The sequence below is a fragment of the Gymnogyps californianus genome, chromosome 3 (assembly GCF_018139145.2).
Source record: "Gymnogyps californianus isolate 813 chromosome 3, ASM1813914v2, whole genome shotgun sequence".
NCBI classification, from domain to species: domain Eukaryota; kingdom Metazoa; phylum Chordata; class Aves; order Accipitriformes; family Cathartidae; genus Gymnogyps; species Gymnogyps californianus.
In genome coordinates, this window is record NC_059473.1 from 94,899,796 (window position 1) to 94,924,416 (window position 24,621).

General features: G+C 43.0%; 2 protein-coding genes across 4 annotated transcripts in view; one reads left to right on the plus strand and one right to left on the minus strand.

The window, feature by feature from the left end:
- Positions 1-2,472: 2,472 nt before the first annotated feature.
- Positions 2,473-22,494, plus strand: B3GAT2 (beta-1,3-glucuronyltransferase 2). The gene is given in 5 exon segments (XM_050894101.1): positions 2,473-2,635; positions 2,638-3,023; positions 14,660-14,804; positions 21,684-21,832; positions 21,913-22,494. Coding segments are annotated over 5 exon segments (930 nt in total). The 3' UTR covers positions 22,000-22,494.
- Positions 22,490-24,621, minus strand: part of SMAP1 (small ArfGAP 1) — a 105,102-nt gene continuing 102,970 nt past the window's right edge. For 2 of the 3 annotated variants that reach the window (XM_050894099.1, XM_050894097.1), the window contains one exon: positions 22,960-23,470. In XM_050894099.1, coding sequence (XP_050750056.1) covers positions 23,336-23,470 — 135 coding nt within the window. In that variant the 3' untranslated portion in view covers positions 22,960-23,335. Of the gene's footprint in view, positions 23,471-24,621 lie in introns of all 3 variants that reach the window. The other variant, XM_050894100.1, reaches the window with a different exon arrangement.

A 24,621-nucleotide genomic window follows, 5' to 3' on the forward strand; every position in this document is an offset into this window, starting at 1 on the left:
AGTTAGTGTTTGTGCTCCTTCCTAAACTGCTGCTATTACATTTAGCTATTCTTACTGCTGCCTTTATTAAGGTCTTATAGCCATAAACTATTAAGCATTCTCTCTAGGCTAAGCTCTGAATATGACATGCAAGTCCACTAAAGATAATATTTTTGGATGAAAAATAACATAAAGATAAAACCAGTATTTTTTAATATTATAATATTCTGGCTATAAAGAACATCAATTAAACACATCCTTTTGTAACCCTTAGTTTCTGGGTTCTGCCCCAATAGCCTTTTAGGGTCCTGACATGGTATCATGTAATATCTAGAAGTAACTAGCTTTGAATTAACTTTTCCAAATGACTACTGACTTTCAAACGAGGACAAGCAACAGCTTCTTGGTATGTTGCTTTGATACATATGTTTGCATTATTTGAACGAATTATCTCTGTAAATAGGATTGTGCTGTAAATGAGAAAACAATGGTATGTTCATTCATCAGACAGAGACGGTGTTTAGATGATTGTCCTCTAGATAAACTGCATCAGCACAAAATGGGCAACTGTAATTTCATGTCTGCGATGTTTTTGGATATATTGAACAATTTACGCTCACTGCATTCCTCCATATTATTTTATTAATCACATAACAACCCTTCCACTCCTCCACTAAACATGCTAACTCTAATTAGCTCTCCGCTACACAGATGTTTCCTCATTTAGATGTTCAGTGCCTGGTCATGTGTCACCCTCACTTTCAGATGGATTTCAGCTTATATTACATCACTTCAATGTCCTTTCTGTGTGTGAGCCCTCTGGGTTAATACGTCCTTTTGAATAACAAATTGATTGCAGATAGATATGAATGATAGATATACACGGTGTCCACATATTATCTGCATTTGTTATACACACACAAATGTGAAGGATGCGTATAAAACAGAAACCAAAGCAGCAGTTTAAGGCAAGGAGGCTGGTGCGAAGACATGACCGATTTCTCTAACCTGCGCTATTCCTACCAATAAGTCAATGTATCAGTGATGAATCACTCTATTTCTGAGCTCAAATAAATACTCCACAAGTCGGTGAGACCATCATTTGATCTATACGAGGGTAAATGTTTTAACCAGAGAATTACGGAGAATGCAGTAATTCGTAAATACTAATGCTGTGCCTCTCTGTTTTTATGCAACATGAAGTTTTAAAAGCATAATTCAAGCTGTAAGTAAGTGTTTAGTTATGACAGCAGGGAGCGTTGAAAAATGCATCGGAAACTTCCCTGGTAGGAAAGGATTCGTAAGAGGTTTTAGATTGTGCATTTCATGTGTGTTGCGGCACCTGATGAATGCCTTTTTCTCAAAATAAAGACAGGTGGATTATTATGAAATTCTCATATACGAATGCTTTTTAAAAAAGAACTCTCAAGTCCGTCTGATCTATAGGGAAGCAGCACGGTAGAAAAACGGGGAAAATGCGGTTCAGAAGAGCTCAGGCACACAAGGCAGTACGTGCTGTGTACACCGCGGGCCCTGGTGCCTCCGTCGGGGGGCAGGGGACGGGAGGGCGACACCGAGTGACAGACACCGAGGAAAAACGAGGGGAACCACACAAACCGGCCGCCGTGTTTACAACTTCTTACTTCTGCGGAGCTCCAAAAATATTCCTCCGTTAAAAAAAAAACAACAAAAATGAAGCGAGCGGCTGCTCACCGCTACGAGGGGTAAGTACTCCGGCCCGTACCCCTCCGTCTCCCCCAGCCCAGCCCGGCCCGGCTCGGCCCGGCCCGTCGGGCGGCCGGCGCCGTCCCGGTGGCGTCCCGGCCGCCGGCCGAAGTTGGCGGCCGCCGCAGTGCCAGCCGCCGAGGGAAGGAGCCCCCGCCGCCGCCGCCAGCCGGGCCCCGGGGCCGCCCCCCGAGGGCGCCGAGCGCGGAGCTCCGCCGACCGCCGCCCCCTCCCCGCGGCGCCCGGGGGCGGCAGCCGGAGCGGAGCGGGGCGGGGCGGGAGCCCCCTCCCGGCCCCCGCCCGCGGGGACCCTCCCTCCCGCCTCCCCGCCCGCCCTCCCCTCCCCGCCCCCGCGCACCGCCAGAGCCGCCCGGGGAAGCGGAGGAGAAGGAGCGTCTCCCCAGAGCCCCCCGCCGAGCCCCGGCCGCGACGGCGCGGCGCCCCCCGGCCCGGCGATGCTGAGGGTGAAGGAGGAGGAGGAGGAGGAAGGGCGGCCGCTCGCGGAATAGAGGCGCGGCGGGAGCGGGGCCAGGCACCTGCCCCGCCGGGCTGCCGCGGGGCGCCCCGACCCGCCCCGCCGGCGGGCCCCCGCGCCCGCAGGAGGGAGCGCCGCTCTCCCCGGCCGCCGCCGCCCGGCCGCCCCGCGGAGGAGCGCGGGCGGGCGAAGGGGCAGCTCCGCCGCCCCCCTCGGCCATGCGCTGAGCGCCGCCGCGCCCGTCCATGGGGCGGCGCTGAGGGGCGGCGCGGCGGGAGGGCGCCGGGGGCAGGATGAAGTCCCTGCTCTTCAGCCGCTTCCTCCTGCTGCTGCCCTGGGTGCTCATCGTCATCATCGTGCTGGACATCGACAGCAGCCGGCCGCCGCTGCCCGCCCTGGCCCCCCGCGGCGGGGGCGGGGGCGGTAGCGGGGGGCCCGGCCGGCGGCGGCGCGGGCGCCCCCCCAGCGGCGGCCCGAGGCGGCGCTGCCCACCATCTATGCCATCACGCCCACGTACAGCCGCCCGGTGCAGAAGGCCGAGCTCACCCGCCTGGCCAACACCTTCCGGCAGGTGGCGCGGCTCCACTGGATCCTGGTGGAGGACGCGGCGGCGCGCAGCGAGCTGGTGAGCCGCTTCGTGGCGGGCGCCGGCCTGCCCTGCACGCACCTCCACGTCCCCACGCCGCGCCGCTACAAGCGGCCGGGGCTGCCCCGCGCCACCGAGCAGCGCAACGCCGGCCTGGCCTGGCTGCGGCAGCGGCACCAGCACCTGCAGCCCCCGCAGCCCGGGGTGCTCTTCTTCGCCGACGACGACAACACCTACAGTCTGGAGCTTTTCCAGGAGGTGCGTGCGGGGCGCGGGGCGCGCGCGGCCGCGACGCTCCGCCGCCGGCCTCCCCTCAGGCGCCCGCCCTTTCCCGCCTCTCCTCGCCTCCCCTCAGGCACCTGCCGTTTCCCGCCTCCCCTCTCCTCCGCTCAGGCGCCCGCCGTTCCCGCCTCTCCTCGCCCCCTCGGGTGCCCGCCGCTGCCCGTCCCGCCTCGCTGCGCGGGGCTGTGCCCCATCCCAGCTTTGCGGCGCGCTCGGTGCCCCTCACCCAAAACCCGGGCACGGATGAGTGTCAAGCCTGCTCCCCGGCGCGGACACCTTGCCGCGCACCGTCCCTCACCGGGGCTTCCCAGCGCTGCCTGTGTGTGACCACCCTCCGCTTGATTTTAAGTTTCTTGTCCCTCCCCTCCACGTCCCCCGTCCCGTCCCCCCCGCCCCCAACTTTTTACTGCTGTTTTCTCGCTTTCCTGCCGAGCAAGGCAAGTTTAGGGTTTACATAAGGGATCCTCTGTTTTTGTTAAAACTGGGATGAAAAGCGCTCTTTGATATTTATGTTTTTCAGGCTGCATCCCTCTCCCTGTAGGGCAAACTGGCATCAAGAGTTGCCATCCTTCACAGTTTTTTCTTGGTGCGAATGAATTAATCCAGAGCCGGCTCCTTCACGTGGAGTTGCCCAGTCTTTTTGAAGCCTTTCGCTCTTAGAAGCCGCAAATCATTTGTGTAATGACTGAACACCCTTTCAGGAGTCTCTTTTGTGAAGGGACCTGTTTTGGTCTTTATTGCAGCCCCTTGGTGAAGGGCTTTGCTCCTTTTCGGTGGGAAATGGCAAGCGCTTGGGGGACAGGGTATCCACCTTTCTGGGTTCCCTCTGGCAGGAAGGAGGGGTGTTTAATAAGTGGACATCAAACAGCAGAAAAAAAGATCATGTACATCTTCTGTGACAGCTAGAAGAGTAACCTTGGCAGGGAAACGAGGGAGGGAAATGGCAAAGTAGATTGGCAGCAGATAGGGAACGTACAGGACTTCAGACAAACTGCGGTCTGTGTCTTCCGCTGGTGGACAGTACTGTATTTAGTGGTGTACACCCACATTCTGTGGTTTGGAAGCATTGCGCTTCCTCATGTGCTTTACAGTCAGTAGGTTAAAATGAAGACATACACAGAAATGTGAAGCACGTGAAATTCCCTAGAGCAAGTTATTTTAGGAACGCTTATGTTCGTTTGTGTTTAGATTCGTAATGCATCCCTTACCATTTCCAGTATGTGGGCAGGTGCAGGGTCCCCGTTCAGCAGGGATGCTCTACTTCCTTTGCTCATTTGGCATTCAGCATTGAAGCTGCTAATTTGAAGACCTTTGCCTGGAGGCTAAACCTTTGTTGTAATTGATTTTCTTAAAATCTCATGGCTGTGCTTAGCACATTATAATGAAGAGTAATTCCACGTACCCATCTTTGATGTGATGGGAGTGTCCACCTCTGTTCAGGGATATAAAACTAATCTGATTCAGTCTTAGGGAGTCTGTAAATTGATAGAGAAAATACACTTCGACAAAATGCGTAGTGTGGGACAAAAGATATTTGGAGACCAATCTCTACTTTCTTTTTTTTTTTTTGGAGTACCAACGTTAGGGACAAGCTAAAGGCACAGTATTGGCAGGCGTATCACTTGAGTCACCCACAGCTACTGAAGGGGGGTCCAGACAGGTTTATTCTTTTATCATTTCCTGTATTATTCTTCCAGTTGCTGTGAGTGATGAAACAAAAAGGTACAAATTACCTCTCTGATCAGCTACGAAATGCAGGAGAGCAAGGGGATAAATGTGTCTGAAGGGTTAACCTTGAAAATGGCAAGCACAACAGGCAGTCTGTGTTTCCTTTTGCTAACAAGAATTGTAATCTCCAGCATGCAGCTCCGCAGTCCTAAGGCTTCTCTTTCACCTCTTCTGGGGAAGAGGTGTTTATTCTGAACCCTGTGTTCGCAGGCAAACACACGTGCATGAATGAGTTTTCCCTGTGAAATGTGGTGGTTGGAAAGCTCTGTTACAGGAGCAGAGAAGGAGCTTTTGCTTCGGTTACCACTGCAAGTTCCCATGACTCTTTTCTGGAGTCACTAAGGAGCTGTATGCAAGGTCTCTGGGATGCCGCTGGTAGTAACACAGGGAATGCCTTGTCGACCTGGCAAAGTTAACTGCTTGAGGGTTGGTTTTTTTTTTTTTTCTTGTTAAAAAAACTTCTCTGTCTTTATGGATTCTGGCTTGACAGCTCTGTAGTAAATCCTGATCTCCCCTTCAGGAATTGATTGATTTATGAGGGTAAACTATGCTCGTCTTCTCCAAGCATGAAGAGAACAGCTTCAGAATGTGTTGTGTGCAGATGAAATCTGGTAGTAATTCCTGTCATGAAAGTGGTGGTAACGATACCTGAGAGGGAGTTTTTTTCAGTTTGTTACCCTGCCAGGAACAATTCTCCAGACCTGCAGTCGCATAATCCCGAAGGAGCTCTGATAAACTGTAGTCTGCTCACTGGGGAGGGTAGTATAAATGTAGAGGGACGAGACAGGAGCTCTGAATTCTGGTCCTACTGCCATCCGTGCTGGCTGGGTGACCTTCAGCGTGTCACTGATGCGGGCCCGGGGACATGTGTGTCCCAAACTGCCAGCAGCAATGTCTGCTAGCATCTGCCCGCAAGTAGTTATGTACATTTGCTGGCTTATGAAATAGTAGGTCTGTCTTCTTTGTAATGGCTTTCTTCTGAGTCAAAGTTGGTTTCAGTAATAGCAGTGAGGGCTTGGCGGGGTGGGAACCAAGGCCAGTTAGGACCGTAAAACCAACGTGAGAGAAGCATTGGCGTTAGGGGTGCATTTTGCTCAGAGGTCAAAAAAGCATTACTACGGAGCGGAAGGCATGCCAGGGAACTGCATGTCAGTGAAGGATTATGTTTAAGGCAGCTCCTTTGCTGTGGGTTTCCCTAGTGCCCTGACAGAAGACGGAGCCTTTTTAACAAAGCAAAATCAGCAAAGGTGTTACTGTGAGTGGAGGTGTATAAACCATAAGGGCATGATCAAAAAGGAGCGTGCTTTGACATGAAATGCCATGGGATACTTCTGAGAGTTTTTGATGAGGAAATTCTAATCTCTGTCCAAGTCCTTCTGTCTGGTACTTATAGGAATGAGTACCTTGTATTTGATATGGAGTGAGCTGGGCCCAATAGACCTGGACAAAACGTGTTTCATGGAAATCAGGAAAAAAAACCCCCAGCTTACAGTAGTGTTTTGCTGGAAGATGTCACCATCTGTAGTAAATCTGGAACCCCTGGTGCTGTTTATAATTGTCTTTTTCCCTAAGACATACTATGGCATATGGGTGTATAGCTTAGTTTTTGACTGGCAAAACTGTGTCCTCAAAGTCAAACTGGGAAGGGTCTGAGCAGGTATAGTTGTCGTTTCTAGAAGAGGGTGGAGAGCCTGGTTTGTCTTTCTGCTGCTACAGTGTATTCAGCATTGGCTCAGCTGAGCATTTTCTTAGGGAAGGCTGACCTTCCCTGGAAAGGCTTCAGGGAAAGGACCTATTTGTTCAGTGATTGTGAAATTCTTTAGAGTACTAAGTGGGGCTGCAGCAATGATGAAGAAATATTTCCAGGAGTGGAGGTGTGGCCTTTAAGTTATTTCCAGCTCTTTCCACTTGAGAATATAATAGTGGTCAGGTGAAAAATCATGCTTTTACTTTAATGCTGGTGGTTCTGGCATACTGTATTTTGCCATTTATTATTTTGGGATCCAGACCTTGAAAATAATTCATATTTTTTTCTGCTCAGGTATGATCTGTTCACCTGGAGGTGTCCATCTGCATCTCTCCATTAAAAACAACATTCCGCTTTCTGAAAATATCTTTTATCAGTTGAATGTCAGCCTGCATTCCTAACAAAGCCACTGAAAGGCCTGAAATCCCAACTACTGTATTTGATATGTTTTACAGACGTTTCTACATGAATCATCTTAACTTCTATTTTTTACTATTGTCATGGTTTAACCGCAGCCAGCAACTAAGCACCACGAAGCCACTCCCCCCTCCCCCCTCCCAGTGGGGTGGGGAGGAGGATTGGGAAAAAAAAGTGTAAAACTCATGGGTTGAGATAAGAACAGTTTAATAACTAAAGTAAAATAAAATATACTACTACTAATAATAAAAATATAATAATAATTGTAATGAAAAGGAATATAACAAAACAAAAAAAAAAGAGAGAAATAAAACCCAAGAAAAGACAAGTGATGCACAATGTAATTGCTCACCACCCACTGACCGATGCCCCAGCAGTGATCCGCCCCTCCTGGCCAACTCTGCCCAGCTTATATACTGAGCATGACGTTCTATGGTATGGAATACCCCTTTGGCTAGTTCAGGTCAGGTGCCCCGGCTATGCTCCCTCCCAGCTTCTTGCACACCTGCTTGCTGGCAGAGCATGGGAAACTGAAAAGTCCTTGCTTAGGATAAGCACTACTTAGCCACAACTAAAACATCATCATGTTATCAACATTATTCTCACACTAAATCCAAAACCCAGCACTGTACCAGCTACTAAGAAGAGAGTTAACTCTGTCCCAGCCGAAACCAGGACAACTATAGGCTGTTCTTTTTGGAGTGCCTCTGTTATAGTTTCTGTTGCGTTTGTGCTTCATCTTATTCCTGAATGCAAGTTATTGTAATATTGTGACTGATGCCTAGCAACTGCCAATTTCATATTTTTAGACTTCCAGAAAGAAAACCTTAGATAAAGCTGGCATTGCACCTTCATAGAGAGATTTTAAAAACAAGATTAGCCTAAGCACTGGAAACCGAAGACAGACATAGCTAAGTTCCACTTCCCTTAACTCTTCACATCATTCATGTGTTTCTATGTCTCAGCCATTTTCTCTGCCCTTTCTGTATTTCGAGTAGTTGGCCAAAGGCCACCACTTTTTTGATCCATGTATGGATATGTATGCAAGTTGGAGGAATTAGTGTTGGAGGTCCACTCTGCTGTTGATGATTGTGCAGACTCCCCTGAAACTTTTAAGGGTGAGGGGTGAGCTGCTTAAGGAGTACAAAGAACAGGAGTAAAGGTCTTCAACATGTGTGAAAAAGTGAGCTTGCTGCATTCACAAATACATTGGTTTTTAGAGATTCCTGTCTAGGTTATATCTGTCACCTTTGCTTGTATTTTGCTCAGACACCTAAACTGAGATGTATGTGAAATTAAAATGCTCATATTTAAAACTATGATCTCCCTCACTGCCACCCCTAGCCCTTTGGTCATTGGTGTCTAAAGCAGCAAGATTTGCTAGGTGCCTAGAGCATGCAGGTATGGCATATACCGCTATCTCATTTGAGTGCAAGTTGAGGATTTGCAGACTGAGTCTCCTTAGAGGAACGCATGCTATAAGGTGTGATCTGAATACAGCCTTGTAGCATGGAGTTCAGAGTAAATCACAGTGTTAATTGTCATTTCTAAGGAGAAAAAAACCCCAAACTTTAATAGTTTAGCAGTTAGCCCTGTTGCCCACTGAGTTGGGGACCAGAATTCAATTTGCTGTAGCTATTGCCTGCACAAGAATGCCCTGACTATGATGGTAGAGTTGAAGCTGGAAAGGAGGTAGGAGGAGAGAGAGCTCAACCCCTTCTCCTGAAGTTGAGGTAGTCTTTACAGGTAGCTCAAGATTCATGGAGCCACAGAGAAGGTAAGAATATGATCAGCCAGATGGGAACAAAGATTCATGAAGAACAGAGGGCAAATAGGAAACATTTTGTCTTGGCTAATGGACGTGACCTTCTCATTGAAGGTTAGGGCTGTCCAACTCTGGTAATTTGTGGCACTGTAGAGCAGAGGGCAAGTTGTGTGAGTGATTCAGACTGAAAACGTTTTCTTATGCCCCTACCCTTCACTCTCCCAAAAGGTGTGTATGAAGGTAGCAGATACTCTAATGGCTCTTAACAGGCTGTAGCCTGAAAAAATAAATCCTTGTTATTAAAAATAGAACAGAAATACTTGCAGGCATTGCATGTCACACAGGCTTCAGTTTTCCCATGATCATCTTTGTAAAATATTTTGAGAGCAACTCAAAAAAGACATTACAGAAGAGGTGAATATTTACTATTTATTCCAGCTTTGAATAGGGAAGGGTTAGTGCTCCTTCGATAACTTTTACATAACTGTCCTGATCTTTATACACTGTATTAAGCTAACTTCTGTGTATTTTTTTAATGGATGTATTTGTACAAAAGATTTAAAAGTAGTATCAGTGAATCTGTTTGTCTTTGAAAACATGAAGATCTTTTGTTGTATCTCTTGGAGCTGTTTGGAAAAATCAAATTTTTACTGTAGTCTTAAAAATAACATTCAGTAGTCTAGACAGAAATATTAGCTGGCAGTCATCAGTTATTTTCTTCGTAATAAAAAAGGATCTAAATATGAGTTAGCAGTGCATTAAATACCTTTCTAGTATATAAATGATTTAAGAATACATGACAGTTTTTAAATGCACACTGACATTCCCTTTGCACATAGACATGTAATACCTATGCTAAAGAGGCTGGATTAGAAAAGACTGGTAGAGAAACAATGGAATAGCTTAAAAATGAGAGAAAACAGTGACAAAAAAAGCTATTTGAAATGGATTTATCCAAGTGAGGGACTCTGGGTTACAAAGTACCAAGCACTGCCTGTTTCTGCACTTTGACAGCAATCTTTTTCTTACCTGTGAAACTGATACTGTTACTATGAAATTAATTACGAATGGTGGGCAGCTCTTCAGAGGTATAGTGAACACAACCTAGCAGAATAACAGAAAGAAGGATGAGAAAAAGAATTAGTAAGTAAAAGGGCCAAAAGGAAACATGAATAGCAAATGTTTTGGAAGTCTTCCCAATCTGAAGAAATTGGCTCCTAACTGCTTTAGTTAAATTTAGTACAGTTTTCTCCTGTAGGGAAGCAATATTGACATTTGTGCCCAAGTATGCTGGTATATTTTAGAAGCATTAATCGTTGTATCTGATATGTAAAATGTTGCTTGAGAGAAGGGAGAATTAATCTGTCCTCCCTCTGCAGTGTAGATTGGGTATGAATCAGCAGAAGAGGTTTAAGGCAGGTGTTTGGAAAAAAGCTTTCTAATAGTGAGGACGGTGAAGCACTAAATCAGATCACCTGTGAGGATTGCGGAGCAGGCTAGATCAGTGATTGACAATTTTTTTTATTTGTAGACCCTTTCTGCAAGTTTTCCCATGGAGACATACCCTTTACAGTCAAGTTTACCAACAACAAACTGCTTTTTGAAGTTACTATCCCCTAAGCGTCACAGTCCCTGAACCACAAAAACCACTGGCACAGATTTTCTGTGACTCAGTACCTCCTTTGAGGTAATGGTGAGTAGGGGCAGAAGCTCCATTTAATGCTTAAGTAGACAGGCATAGCATCGCTGCAGCTGAGCTATCCCTCTGACTTGTAGTGCAGTCACGTAAGTTTTGTTGAAGCAGCATTTGGCTTTAAATGACCTGTGAGTAATGCAGGATGCCTGTGTGAGAACTGATAGGGAACCTGGCTGTGCTCGTGCTTTAACCCATAACATTTTCCCCTGTGGAAGAGTTGTAGTGAAGGAGCTCTTGATCCCGTCTTTGGGAATAATAAATCAGAATTTTGCATAGAAATCTGCTTGAGTCTTGCTGGGATGAGGGCAGCAAGCCTGGACGATAAACCTGACTGGTACAGATCACGAATTACACAGGGGTTGAAGTGATAGAGAACGGGGGAGGTAAAAAGCTTACTACGTGTGGTAGCCGGGTTTGCATTTGCTGAGAGCTTTGAATCCTGAATAGAAACGCATCAACATCATGCTGCAAAGACACTAGGATGGTTGTTCCAGTCTGGAAGCCTTTTCACTGTAGGAAGTATGGCCATGTTTCCTTCTGTCTGTCATTTGCCTTCATTCCCCTTGGGCTTTTATATTTTGTTACTGGCTTGGTATCTTCCCTATCCATCAGTCTGGTGCATCCCATTAAGCAGCTTTTCTTGATTGACTAATGAGATGCTATTTTTGGCAATGCTTTTATCACTGTCTTTTATTGCTCAACTACATTTTCTGCATTTTCACTTCTTATTCTTCAGTGGTTCCTCTATTGCTACTGTATTTACTGTTATATGCCCATCACCTCACTGGGATTTCTTACTGGTCAGTTGTTACTCCTCTCTCCTGTCATTTCCTTGCCCACTCCTTCCTAATTGTGTTTCCCCTACTTCATTAGGGTTTGTTCTACCATTTTAGTCCTTTTCTCATCTTCCCCCATCCAGTACATCACTCTCCTCCTATGCCCAAGACCCCTTTCAAATAATCAAAAAGTAAATAGAGGACAAAAGCATTTCCAGAGGGAGATTCATCCTACCTTAAGACAGCTGTCTAAGCCAGGCAGGATGAATCATGTCAGTAGGTTCCTATCTCTGTTCATTAACTATAGAAGTCTAGCTAGGATAGACCAGATGCCTACCTTACAGAGAGTTAAGTGTAAGAAAGATGAATACCATTCATGTAAGCTACTAGGATTAAAATGCTGAGTACTAAGACAGCATGTGCTACTGCACATTAAAATGACAGATAAAGTGTAATTTAGGAAGCTGTTTGTAAGTTACAGGATTTTGGCAGTTGTTTAACCCGTAGCAATAAAGCTATTTAGAATTAACATGTTTTTGAATCACCTTTTTGTGTCCCAGTGATTACCAGCATCAAATTCCAGATGCAAGCTGGCCTTTTAATCGAAATTGTAGCTTTCTCCCCATCATACATAAATACAGCCTTAACACATCAGCATGTTAACTGCAGTAATGCTATTCTCAGAAGATTAAAAGAAATATTCCTGCTTTCATCTGCCTAGCATATCCTGAGGCTGTAAGGTATTTCAGAATTAGCATAAATACCGGTCTAGATGTGCTCTTTCAGTTTTTACTTAAAGGCATTGCTGTATTTTTGACACCCGCTTATTTCATTCGCCAAAAATGTAACCTGTGAGAATAAAGAAAGTAACCCAAGGACAAAATAAAGAGCTCTGTAAAGGGTTACTTACTTCCTTCTGATGTATGGTAGCTTTACTGACTTAACTCATAGACGCTGAGATGGACCCAGGACTGTAATAATTAAAACTTCATTTCATGCTGGTTTCATGAGGTCAGTGAGATACTTTTCATTGACAAGATCTTCCTACACATTGTGTATGGTGAAGTATTAATGTAAATCAGTCTGGTTCTGCTAGCATAAATGCTGTGGTCGCTATTGACCCAATTCAGAAATCTCGTGTGATCTGGCTCATTTTGCAGTACAGCTGCCCAAATGCTTGCTGTGAGAAAAGGCAGCGTGTGGGCTTACCATGCATTAGCTACTCTCTTGTAGTAGAGAGCGTGCCTGCCCCTGTCTTGTGGCATTTTATGTTTACCATGGGTACAGGCAGTTGGCACAGGGTAGCTAAAATGCTGTAAATCGGTACACGAGTAATTTGTTCAGGTATCCGTACCCTCCAGAAGGTATTAATGGCAACACAAAAAAGTTAGTGGGCATCTGTGTTCGTCCTGCGGTTAGTACTGGTGTAGCACAGTTGGGTGTATATGGCTTGATCATGCCCTTGGAAATCTATTGGAAACCTGCCTGTGTAGACAAGCCCAGCAGGGTGATGCCCTGTGTCCATGTCTGATGTGTTTGGATGTTAATATAAATACACTGTTAGAAAAATTTGCAAAATGGATGTATCATTAAAAACAGGGCTAAAAGATCTTCATAAGGTTTGACTGATTTCCATATCCAAATAGTTAATTGCTGACTCTGCATTTCCTAAATGGAGGAGTGGGAGAGATCGGAAAAATAACCTTAAGCAGGGAGAACAGTTACAGACAAACACATTTAACAACCTGTGGAGAGATTCATGGCAGTCTCTCACTGGCAACTAAATAGTCAATGGTTTGGACAGAATCCTTATCACGAGAAATCCCTATATTGCCAATTGTATACATACCCTGTTCTTATACAGTATGAACAGCTGCTACTGAGTGAGATGGTCTGACTTGCTGCAACAGTTATTAGGGTAGAAGTGAGAAAATTTTGCTAAACAAATTTAAAGATGCACAAAGAATTGGAGGGAGAGAAGGTGCATGCCTCTCTTCTGTGTGTACATACGTATTTGTGGATTTTAAAATATGTATTTTATTCCTTCCCTATATGAAAGTTCTCCTAAGAATCTGCTCGTGTTTCTAGCTTAGAAATGTGAACCAGAGTGACGTGACGTCTTTGTTTTTTCTGGTGCATCTTCTGGGAGTCTAGATGATACGCATGATAAATCTTTCACCTTGGCAGAAAGAGAGGGAAGTGTTTAATATTTAACCAAGGTTGTCTTTTACTTCAACATCTATCGATAGGGGACTGCAGTTACAAATATGTAAAACTGTGTTTGTTTTTGCTAAGAGGAGTGCTTGGAAGGAGAAAGGGATAACCTTTCCCTAAGGAATAGGCCTCAACTACAACAGAAGATTAGATTGTTTTAAAAATCAATCAAATGAAGCCCACGTTACACTGAAATAGTTTAATACTTGCTTAAACAGGACCATATTTAAGCACAGTGGCTTTTGAATTGGTGTGGTTAAATTGTGCAAGTTGCTGTGTCCGTGCACTCGTCTTCTCGAGTTCTCATGCCAGACTGTCAGTGATTTTCCCATGGGGAGCAGTGCATCAGGGTTCATGTCATGTTATCTCCTGTTTACTGAAGAAAATGGTCTACTAACCAGTGAACTAAATTCACTGACTCCCAGTCATGCACGCATTTTGCTAAAGAAAGAGTAATTTTTTAGTATCTATAGATTCCTTTAGGTTAGATGAGGACGACGTTTCCAGAATGGCATTTACTTACATTTACACCATTGGGAAAAACTCCCATTACTGATAGCAAACTAGCAGAAGCATCCTGCCCGACCTGCTTTGTGTCCTTCTCAGAAACTTAGCAGAGCTTTTCAAGAGACAATATAAAGTTAAAAAGGCTTAGCCCAAACTTAATCTTTTTTTGTGAGCCTTTAATAGATCTGAGCTGCATCTGTTGTACAAATCTGGTGTGTTGCAGGTAGGGGAAGAGTTGTGTGTCACAATTTCCTGTACTCAGTGTATTTGTTACCAGTCTCAAACTAATTGTACTTGTCTTAATGAAGTGGGTATTTGTTAATCATTATTACAATATTCTCTCTCGCTGGGCTTGTATAATACCTCAGCAATCTATAGAAATAAGCCTACTGCAAGAATGCTATAGTCTTGCAGATAAAAAAGACCTAACAAACCCAAACAGACCAGAAAAAAACCCAAACAAACAAGAAAACAAATACTGTTTTTTCATGGCTTTTAGAATTTTTGTTATAAAAAATAATATCAATAGGATATTTTCAGTAGAATTGAGATGCCTATGGGCTAGAGAGCTGGAGATTTCACAGAAAATGAGTGGGCACATGCAGCTTTCAAATACTTACTCTGTTGGGCTGAAATCTGTAAGCTAGAATTGCTTTTAAATACCTAGTCTTGATGATTAATGTGTAGGCTTTGCACCAACACTTACAAGAAAAGCCTCCTAGGAAAACATGCATGCAGTCATGCTGTGCCTGCCTCTTGCAGATGCGTACAACCCGCAAAGTGTCGGTATGGCCCGTGGGACTGGTAGGAGGACGACGATATGAGCGCCCAGTCGTGGAAAACGGCAAAGTTGTTGGCTGGTACACTGGCTGGAGAGCTGACAGGCCCTTTGCTATTGACATGGCAGGTAAGGTACCAAGTTTCATGATACATGAATGTTTCTCATAATAACTGTTCTTACCTTTTTTATGAGTGGGACAGAAACAGATGTCTCGGTGTAAGCAGCTTTTAAAACTTCTGAAGCACATCCGCTGTATGTAGCCCTTCAGCACTAAAAATCCTGGAAGCCTTAGCTGGCCCATCTTGTCTAATTAAGCTGCTGCTTGGTGGTATCTGAACTTACTTTCACTTGTTTTTAATTTTATGCGGCAACTTGGCTTTTATGTTGTATAAATTGTTTGTCTGAAATAATTGTAAATTAATTCATCCAATTAATTTTTGCAAGGAGCCCCTGCCTTTCATTGTGTCATCAGTCTACACCAGGCAGTGTAAATGCAGACCCTTCTTAGATCTCATGTTGTAAAATGCTACTTTATCATTAAAATATTCATTTTTTTATTGGTTATTTGGAATGATGGTGATAACGGTAGATGGATATAGTTTGAAACACTGGGCTTAGGGGAAAAATCACTGACAGCTATAGCCTAGTAGATGAAGGCAGAAAAGCTTCAAAATGGATCTAATCAATCTTCTGCTGTGAAGTTAGCACACTACATAGCTCTGTCTTGCTGTCAGTCCATGCATAGACAATCTTTTATATATATTCACACCTGGCACATGAATCACCACTGTGCAGAAGTCCGATCTCTGATGTAGCAGCAGCTGGTTTCCCAGCAAATAATACAATATTTGCACTTAAGCATCTTCTGTATTCAGGAAGGAGAAAAGTAGGAATACAAGGGCAAGAACAGGGTAGAAATAGCAAGCCATTTTCTTTTTTCTGATACCCTTATGTTTTGGGAGAGGGAAAAGGACAGTGCTTCCTCATCTCAACAGAGTATTTTTATATGGATTGAAATGTTTGATGAAAAATATGTATTTACAGTACAATTGGTTAAAAAGAGTAAAGGAGAACTAATAGTTGTTAACACCTCAAAGACAGAAACATCAACAGGTGAATTTTTCTGCACTGTAGAAGCATTTCAAGTTAACAGTATCACCTGACATGAAAATAAGTATCTGAGTGTCCAGGTAGAGGCATTCCTCAGGGAAGAAGTAGGTATGTCAGTCCCCAAACCCGTGCAGCCTCTTGAGGAGTGCAGCTGTGCATTTTAACGGTGTCTGCCTGTGGATTTATAGCTACATATTGATACTGTGCTGTAGAAGTGGTTACTTATGGGCACTATAAAGATGATAGCATGGTTCATAATTCATTAGCAGCAGGCAAAAAGCCATTACACAACATTGGCCAAGGGACTCTAACCCAGACATGAAGAGATACATGGAAAGTTCTTAAGTTGTTGTTTACACTTTGCAGTTGCTGGCTGAAACACTGGCATGAGGGAAAAGCAGCTCCATTAGGAGCATTACCTGCTTGTACTTTTACCAAAGTCACGGAAGGGAGGGTTATAGAGACAAAGATACAAGCATTGAGAGTATAGGAAGTTATTGCAGATCCACAAACAAGGATTTACTGCTTTGTGAGAGAACTTTTATCAGTCTTCAAAAAATAACTGATTAAATTACATTTTTAATTTCAGCAAGGAGAGAAATGGATGCTATGTAGGCTGGTAAAAAATTATGTTAAGTTTGCATCTTCATTCCCCTCAGGAATATGGTGGAAGGGCACAGACAAACGGAACAGAACCTGTAAATCCAGAACTGCATAGGTGTCTGAACAGGTGCAGTCTACAGGATGACGTGTTAACGCTCAGTTTTCTGCCCTTGCTCCCCCTGGCTCCCCAGCATACCCCTGGGGACTTGGAAGACTTGCTAACAAACCTATGTCTGTGCTGTAGTACATCACGGGCATTCCTCTATCTGCTGGCACCAAATATACAAGCAACTTAGATTATACCATACACTGCACATAAAGAAGATCAAGGATCTCTTTTGAAAATATTACTATGAAAAAAAAATAGGTGCATGTATTAAACTGCTCAGCTGTCTATAGCTGTTTATAATTAATGTTCTGATTCCCAAGGCACTGGTAAGGAGGCTCTCTGTGGTTTACAGAACTATCTTTTCGTAGTGATTTTCACAAGAATTTGATCATGAGGCTGGGTGTGAAAAGAATGACTGTTTAAAAGGTTTGGGACCACTGATTTAACTTGCGGCTATTCAGAGGATGCACATAAACTTGTTATTCTAGACTTCAAAATACAGGGCCAAATTCAAATCTACTGCAAGTGGAGACAGGTCCTGCTGATTTCATTGGGATCAGCTCAAAGGCCCTAGCTGGCCAACTTCCCTAGATCTTCTCTGAAATACACTCACACACTGCAATCACATTAGATCAGTTCAGTAAACCGGTTATTTCTTTTGCAAAGTTTGTGGTTGACACTGCTATTCTCCAATGCCAAACTGCATTCAGAAAGCAGAGCAGCTGTTTCTTGTGTTGCTTCTTGTCTGGCAACCAACACACCATATGAATTCATTCTGGTGTTTTTTAAGTTCCGCCTCAGTTTTAACTGTAGGTGGGTTCTAGAGTTTGACACAGACTTCCTTACCCTCAGGGAAGAAAAGCGAGAGAGAATTGGGTGTTTTAAGCAAAAAGTGACATTGATTCTGAGGTAAGCACTGTTGTTTATTATAGACCTGATTTAAAATCTTCGGTATTAAATGATGCTGTTAGTGTTTACTTTTGGCTTGTTCCCAGTGCCAGTTTTTGACCACCCATGGGAACAAGTTAGATCGTGATTCTCCTAACGTCAGGATTGTTCAAGGAAAACAGATGCATGCTTTACGTTAGCATTCCAGGAGCTACTTCAGTCATAGAGATTAATCCATGCCTGTGAATCACTGGACAAGCAGATTTTGGTCTTGTGGTCCAGAGCTCATCCACTGTGTCCCAAGTTCCTCTGCTAGGGCCTGAGCAACCACCTTTTTTTTGGATTTTGCTATAGTTATGAGATCTTTAGTACATCTCATCTTTCTGACGGTTCCCTGAGAAAAAAGCTAGTCTGTTAATGACACTGCAAAACATGGCATATTTTGTCTGAATCTGAAAGAGCCACTGCTGGAAGTCACAAGTGCAAACAAATTTCAAGTAAGTGGCTATGGCAGACACCACACTCAAAAAAACCCCCAACCACTCCTCCATCAAAGGGTAACAACTATTTTAAATGTTGAGTTTAAAATCCTCTTTCATGGTGAATTAACTGTCAGCAGATGCCTTTGTTCTGAACTACAGAAACTCCTGGTTGAGCATCTCTGCCTTATTGCAACCCAAATAGTATGTCACAGGGAAAAGATAACTTGAAAGAAGCGGACCTCAAGCCATGGCATTTTCAACAAGCCAAAGGTAGTACCTTGAACTGTGTGGAAACCAGTGTATTCCTTTCAACATCAGCACTGAACATTAGCATTTATACACTCCAGAAATGATAAACGCTCTCAGTTTCTAGCTTGCCTTCAGCTACTATCCTATCTAGAGCATTCAGGAAGCAAAGACATTAATCACGGCAACAAAATCTTTAAAGACCGGCTTAGTCTAATTGGATGAAAAAAAATGGTTCTGGCTTTTAACAGAAGCCATTGATCTAGCACAAGTCAAGGTGTGAATTAACAGAAACAGCTTCTGTAGAAAGAAGCACAGATGTAATCTTTGCCATGTCTCCCAGGTATCTTGTCCTCCAACAAATTAATTCTTATCTAGGTGGCTCTTCAGCCAATTAGATTTAATTTACAGCCTTGCATTAAACACAAAAAAACCAAAACACCTCTTCACACTCTGGCTGTGAAATTGTCCTGTGGCATTTCATGTGAACTTAAGCCCAATATGACCTTGTAGGAATAAGGATTAAGTAAAAGAATTGTATGCGTGTAGCACTGTTCAGTTATGCTATGCTGGAGACGGTAATCCCAGATTAATCCCTGTTTGGGGACAGAATTCAAAATAACATTGTCTTTTCATCTATTACCACAGGATCATTATCTACTGAGAGAAATAACTAGTACCAGTCTGGTCAAAACCTGAGGCATCTCCTCTCTTTTTTATGCCAAAATGATTCATCTGTGATAAAAAGTCAACTGAAAGTTGTCACTAGAAAATGGTTTTCCCTCAAGTCCATCCAAAGTCTATCTACATAAATGCAAAATGTCATACATGTGAAATTAAAGCAGTTATAAAGCAGAGCTGAAGAACTAGAGAGCCAGGAGATAAGTCTCCTTGAATTACTTTATCTCTTCAAGTTGCTGCTTTATTGGATTCTTTTAGGAAACAAAGACTGCATGACCACTGATCAAGGAAACAAACCTCAGGCCACAGGCCAGTCAGAGCGCAGTAGTCCATGTCCTTGCCGTGTACAACACTCAGTTTAATAATTTGACTTTTATTTGATGCCTGAAAACATGGGGGATTTTTGATAGTACCCTAAAATGGCAGTTTGCAATAGCATGGTAGCAAGGGCACTTGTTACATGCAGGGGGCATGGCACATCTGAAGATCTGTGCGTAGGTGAAATCCACCCTCAGAGCTGAATCCGATTTTCTCAACAGAGGAGCAAGCTTTGCAACAAGAGAACCTAGGAGAAATTAACGTATGGATAAGTATGGGCTATGGGGGCCAGGGAGCCAAGCTGAGACACACAAAGATAGGCAGCAGAAAAATCTGTGTGTCTCTTCTGCTTAAAATGGGATTCCTTCTCCACTCTAAAAACTAGGACACATTAATTTTGGTGTTTACGTCATTTTCTCCTTTATGGATGACCAGCTTAAATCTTAACAATTAAATCTTAAATCTCTTTAAAAAGAAACAGCAGCTCACACAGCCGATCAGGGCTCCAACAATGCCTTCCCTTGCAAAGCAAACTGGGGGCGGGGGGCAAAATATCAACCACACTAAAGCCCGGTTGCACCAAAAATTGTTTGTTCTAATTGAGGGGGAAAAAAAACCCCACCAACCCCTAACCAAAAATACTGAACTGAACCAGGCCAATTTGTTCATCAGTGATAAGTCTATAGTCATCTTTCAAGGTGCAGAAAGCTGGCTGTATGCGCCTCAGCTGTCTCTTGCTGAGGGAGTTTAAACTCTCAACCTCAGCTCTTCACAAATGATTACACTTGGCTACAAACGGCACTGGGATGGAGCCCCCCTTGTGCTCCCTTGCAGCCAGGCTACAAGTCATAGGAAGCAAGAAAGGCCCGTACCCTGCTGCAGACAAGCCCCTACCTCAGAAGAAAAGTCCAAACTGCCATTCTTTTGCCTGGTACGGCTTGCCTAAACCCAGCAGCTACAGCAGAGAGCAGCTGGATCCCAGCATTGCTGGTGGTGCAGTCTGCAGAGCGGGAGCTGCAGAGCTTAACCACAGAGAGTGAGGACAGGGTACAGCCGAAGTCTCACACCTCCTGGAGGTCTTTTATTCACTAGAGTGCTCTGCAAGGTGTGGATAAGCCCTTTCCATCTAGACACCTATTCTTCATCTTAGACAGCATATAAAGTTAAACGTGTTTTCTTCAACCGCATCTGTCAGTGAATTGGGACCTCAGTTTACATCCCACCCATAGTCTGTATCTGCACGGTCCAAATCTTTGGTTTTTTTTAAAAAAAAAAAAAAAATCAGTTTCTGGTGTCTTCCTGTGCTTTGCTACAAGCAAGAGCACAATAGTTAAGATAAAAGTGGTTTCAGTGTGCCTTCTTTACATGTGATGTAGTAATTACTTCCTTATATTTTCCTCTTTCAAAGGCTCCCATAAAAGCCACAAATACTTTCAAGGAAAATACAGTAGCAAGATAATTCTAGTAAAAAAGGGGACAGATCTATATTCCATTAGAGAAAGTTATACTCATTTTTAAATGAGAAAATTTTAATACTGGCTTTAGAATTAAATGTTCTTGTAGTTTTCCAGAACAGATGTCAAAACTGTTACTACTGCTGTCATAAAGGGACAGCTGGAACCACTCTGAACTGACAAAAAAAGGTTTTCTTTGGTAGGCTTGGCAATTAGACATAAGGAGTCACAAATGTAATTTTTCTTTACAAGTATATCAGTTGAGTTTTGAGTCATACTTAAAGAAGCATACATGCGACTGAACCTTGCTGCATGAAAACTGGAGAGTTCTATAAATAATGGCAAATTGGAGATTCATGAGAATTGCTTCAGAGAGGATGAGTTTGTTCAAACTAGTGATTTCTCAGTTTGCAGTCTCCCTTTGAGGGAGCTAACGTATGTTACGAGAGGAACGCATTGGAAAGAGAGGCATGGGCACTGATGAAGCCCTTTCAGTCGTGCTGTGCAATGCACAGATCAGCTGCAGACTGTCTTGCAGACCACCGTTGATGAAAATGATTCCCAAGTCCACAATAACTACACGGTGTACAAGGCAAAACATCAGTATGACTTCTCTTTCATCAACAATAATGTTAAAACTCTCTAAAGGCTAAAAATCTCTAAAGACCACAGTTGTTAGGTCTAAGTAACGTATTTTAACCTTTTTTTCTGCCTCTCACCTTTAAACCTAGAAGTTTTTGTACAGTATAAATTTTATACATTTTATTTTACCTAAAATTCAGTTTTATTTCTTAATTAAAAGTAGAAAGGAAGGATAGTCCAAGATCTTAGCAATACCTGACTTTTCAGGCAAAAAAGCATATGTTCTCTACACGATGGGAAATTGATGAAACATGTTGAAAACATGGTGCAATTAAAAAAATGTGATTGCACCTTCAGGGCAAAACAAAACAATGTAGGATGTACAAACCTACCAAATATTGTCTATCCATATAATCAAATTTACACATTTTTAAAAAGAACATGGGGGATTTCTAGGCTTAAGGGTAACTTGCACAAACATGTAAAGCCTAAAGGTTTGTCTTAACATTTTTTCCCCCTCCCTCTCTCCAAGGATTTGCTGTGAGTCTTCAAGTGATTCTGTCGCATCCAAAAGCCGTATTCAAGCGTCGTGGTTCTCAACCAGGAATGCAAGAGTCTGACTTTCTGAAACAGATAACAACAGTGGAGGAACTGGAGCCAAAAGCAAACAACTGCACAAAGGTACCGATTTCCACACTTAACTAAAACACTTTCATATCATCTCTGTAGGTGACCATACTAACACAAATGTTATTTTATAGGTTCTTGTATGGCACACACGAACAGAAAAAGTAAATCTAGCTAATGAGCCAAAATACCATCTGGACACAGTCAATATTGAGGTATGACCTGGAGACAGAGTTACACAGGACATACAGTACACCGGATGTGTCAGAATAGTCTGCTTCTGCGTGAGACCTTTTAATAGTCATCTGATGGACTTCTGTGGAAACAAAAGGAAGTTGTCAGATACTCTAACAAGCAAATCAAGTGGGTGTGCTTTGTTCTAACTTGTCTGCATGCATTTCTGAACTCTCGTCCTAATAAACTGACACTTACCTTTGTTTTAAGGCTGTTTCCACATAGTAAAAACAATCAAAGAGAAACATGGCTGCAATGGAGTATTTTCAAAATCATCATTTATGTATATAGTTTTTGTATTTATCCAGCTTAATGGTGTAATTATAAACTGATTTTAAATCACGAACTGTTGATCTAAATATTTGCATAAATGGATCCTCCAAATGGAACAGGTTTTCCTTCATTAAAAGTAGACTTCTTGAAGAAATAGCAGTCAAATAGGTCATACAATAACGAAATAAAAACCCACAATCATTTATGGATTTATCCTTTTAATATAGGGAAATAACATTTTATCATTACGAGGCACCATAAAATGTAAACACAATCACTTTCATAAACCTGGATATCTCTGCAAGGAAAAATACATCTGTTCACACTGAGTTACCTTGTATACATATTGTGCCGCTAGTTCTCAGCATTAATACTGTGTACGTGCCTCATGAGCCAGATTGGATACTTCATCACAGGAAACTCAAATGGATCAAATGCTCATTTTTAAAAGAATAAACTATTGATTTGTAGAACTACAGTAACATCCAGGTTTATCTTTCTTTCAATAACCATATTCCCTGTTATGCACACCATAATAACATCACAGTGAAATGTATGATGAAACAAAATTTGTTTGATACACTAGAAAACATTGCTCAGTGATACATTTACATTCTATTTATATATGATTAAACATTTGTTCATACAGTACCTTCTACAGGATTACTGGGTAATTTTGGGGGGTCAGGGTTCATATTTTTGGATATTACTAACATGATAGCTACATCCCTTATATGCAAACATTTGATCTAGAATTTTGAGGGAAAAAAATCAGTATGTGGTTAAGCAGCTTCTTAAATATACGGTCTATGAAATCATATGCATTGTATGAAAACGCTGCCAAGGATGTATAAATGTATTCTTGATCTGCTTTTCACTACATCAAATTTAAATCAATATAGACCACAACACGGTCAGTCAGTTATATTCTTAATCTGAACAGCTGGGGAAAAAGAAAAAGAATATGTACATGGAAGGAACAGCGAAAGTAAATGCATTTGAACAAGGAATGTTAGGTGGCTGTTCGGGGTGAGACTTCTATTGCAACTTTCATTTCCACAGTTGTGTGCTGAGAGTCTGACCAGAGGAGCTTCCAGTCCACCCTGCCGCTGTGCTGGGGGGCTGCCCAAAGCCCATCACGTTGCTGGAACTGCTGAGGTTCATTCCAGCCATTTGCTGATTCATCTGTGAAGCATACACACGAGCCTGGTTAGCACTGGTGCCGAGACACAACACACCGTTAGCCAAAAAGCAGTCGTGCCTCCAGCATGACTAACTAGCAACCCAGTTAAAGTACGCGTCCCTGAAATGAATATTTCTCATTAAATAAAAATACTGACTCAATGCAAGTTTCTAAGCATTTTTCAAGATAGCAGCTTTTCTGGAACCATTCAATCACCAGTATACATCAGCTGACTGGCTGTAGCACTTGGTGTATATGTCCAGTCTGTGTAAACACTCCACTAGCGAATTTACAGAGTGTGTGACAAAGGAGTCTGATGTGTCTCGGTTGATAAGAGCTTGCTTTCAAAGTTTCAAAGCTAACCAACAAAATTGTGGCAACTGTGATAAGAAACACCACAGCAAGTAATATAGCCTTGTCTACATTTGCAACTCCGGATGTTTTTTGTTCCAGCAGTATTTCTTTGGAGACCTCAAAATCTTGAATACACAAGTTTTTATAGAACTTGTCCATTTAGGTGGTGATCAACAAAGAATGAGGCGGATTTATAAACTTGGGTATTATCTAAATCTAACCGTTCTTGCTAAAGAATCTACTCAAGATACCATAATTTCTCAAAAACAAGTGAAATCATTCACATGAAATTAAAGATGACATCTAGTTAAAGGTGGGAAAGAGTTCAAAATTCAGCACGTTCACTTCAGGGATGGTGCAAAAATATTTCTACTCTCTACAAATATTATCTAGTCACTGGAATTTTCAGTGCTCAATGAAAAAACGTTCTTCAGGTTACTCTCCCTTGCCTTCTAAAAAATGAACACTTACTGACAAGCCAAAAACCTAGCTGTATAGACAGAGTAAAGATGTCCCCGCTCATGAGTTTGAGAGCAAAAGGGCATTTGGAGCAATTAATAATCAGAGCTGATGAACAGGGATGTTGGACAGGCAACATTAGATCCAAGTTAGAGACAGCATTAGGTAAAAATCAGAGTTCATGGAAACATGAGCAACAATACCGGGTTGCAAAATGAAACCGAAACACTGGTGAAAAAAATCGTTAAGTAAATTGCAAACTAATATTTCAGGGTAAAATTCAGTACTGGGTGCTTTCACGTGTGTATCCGCAAAAACAACCCATCACTGAACATGGAAA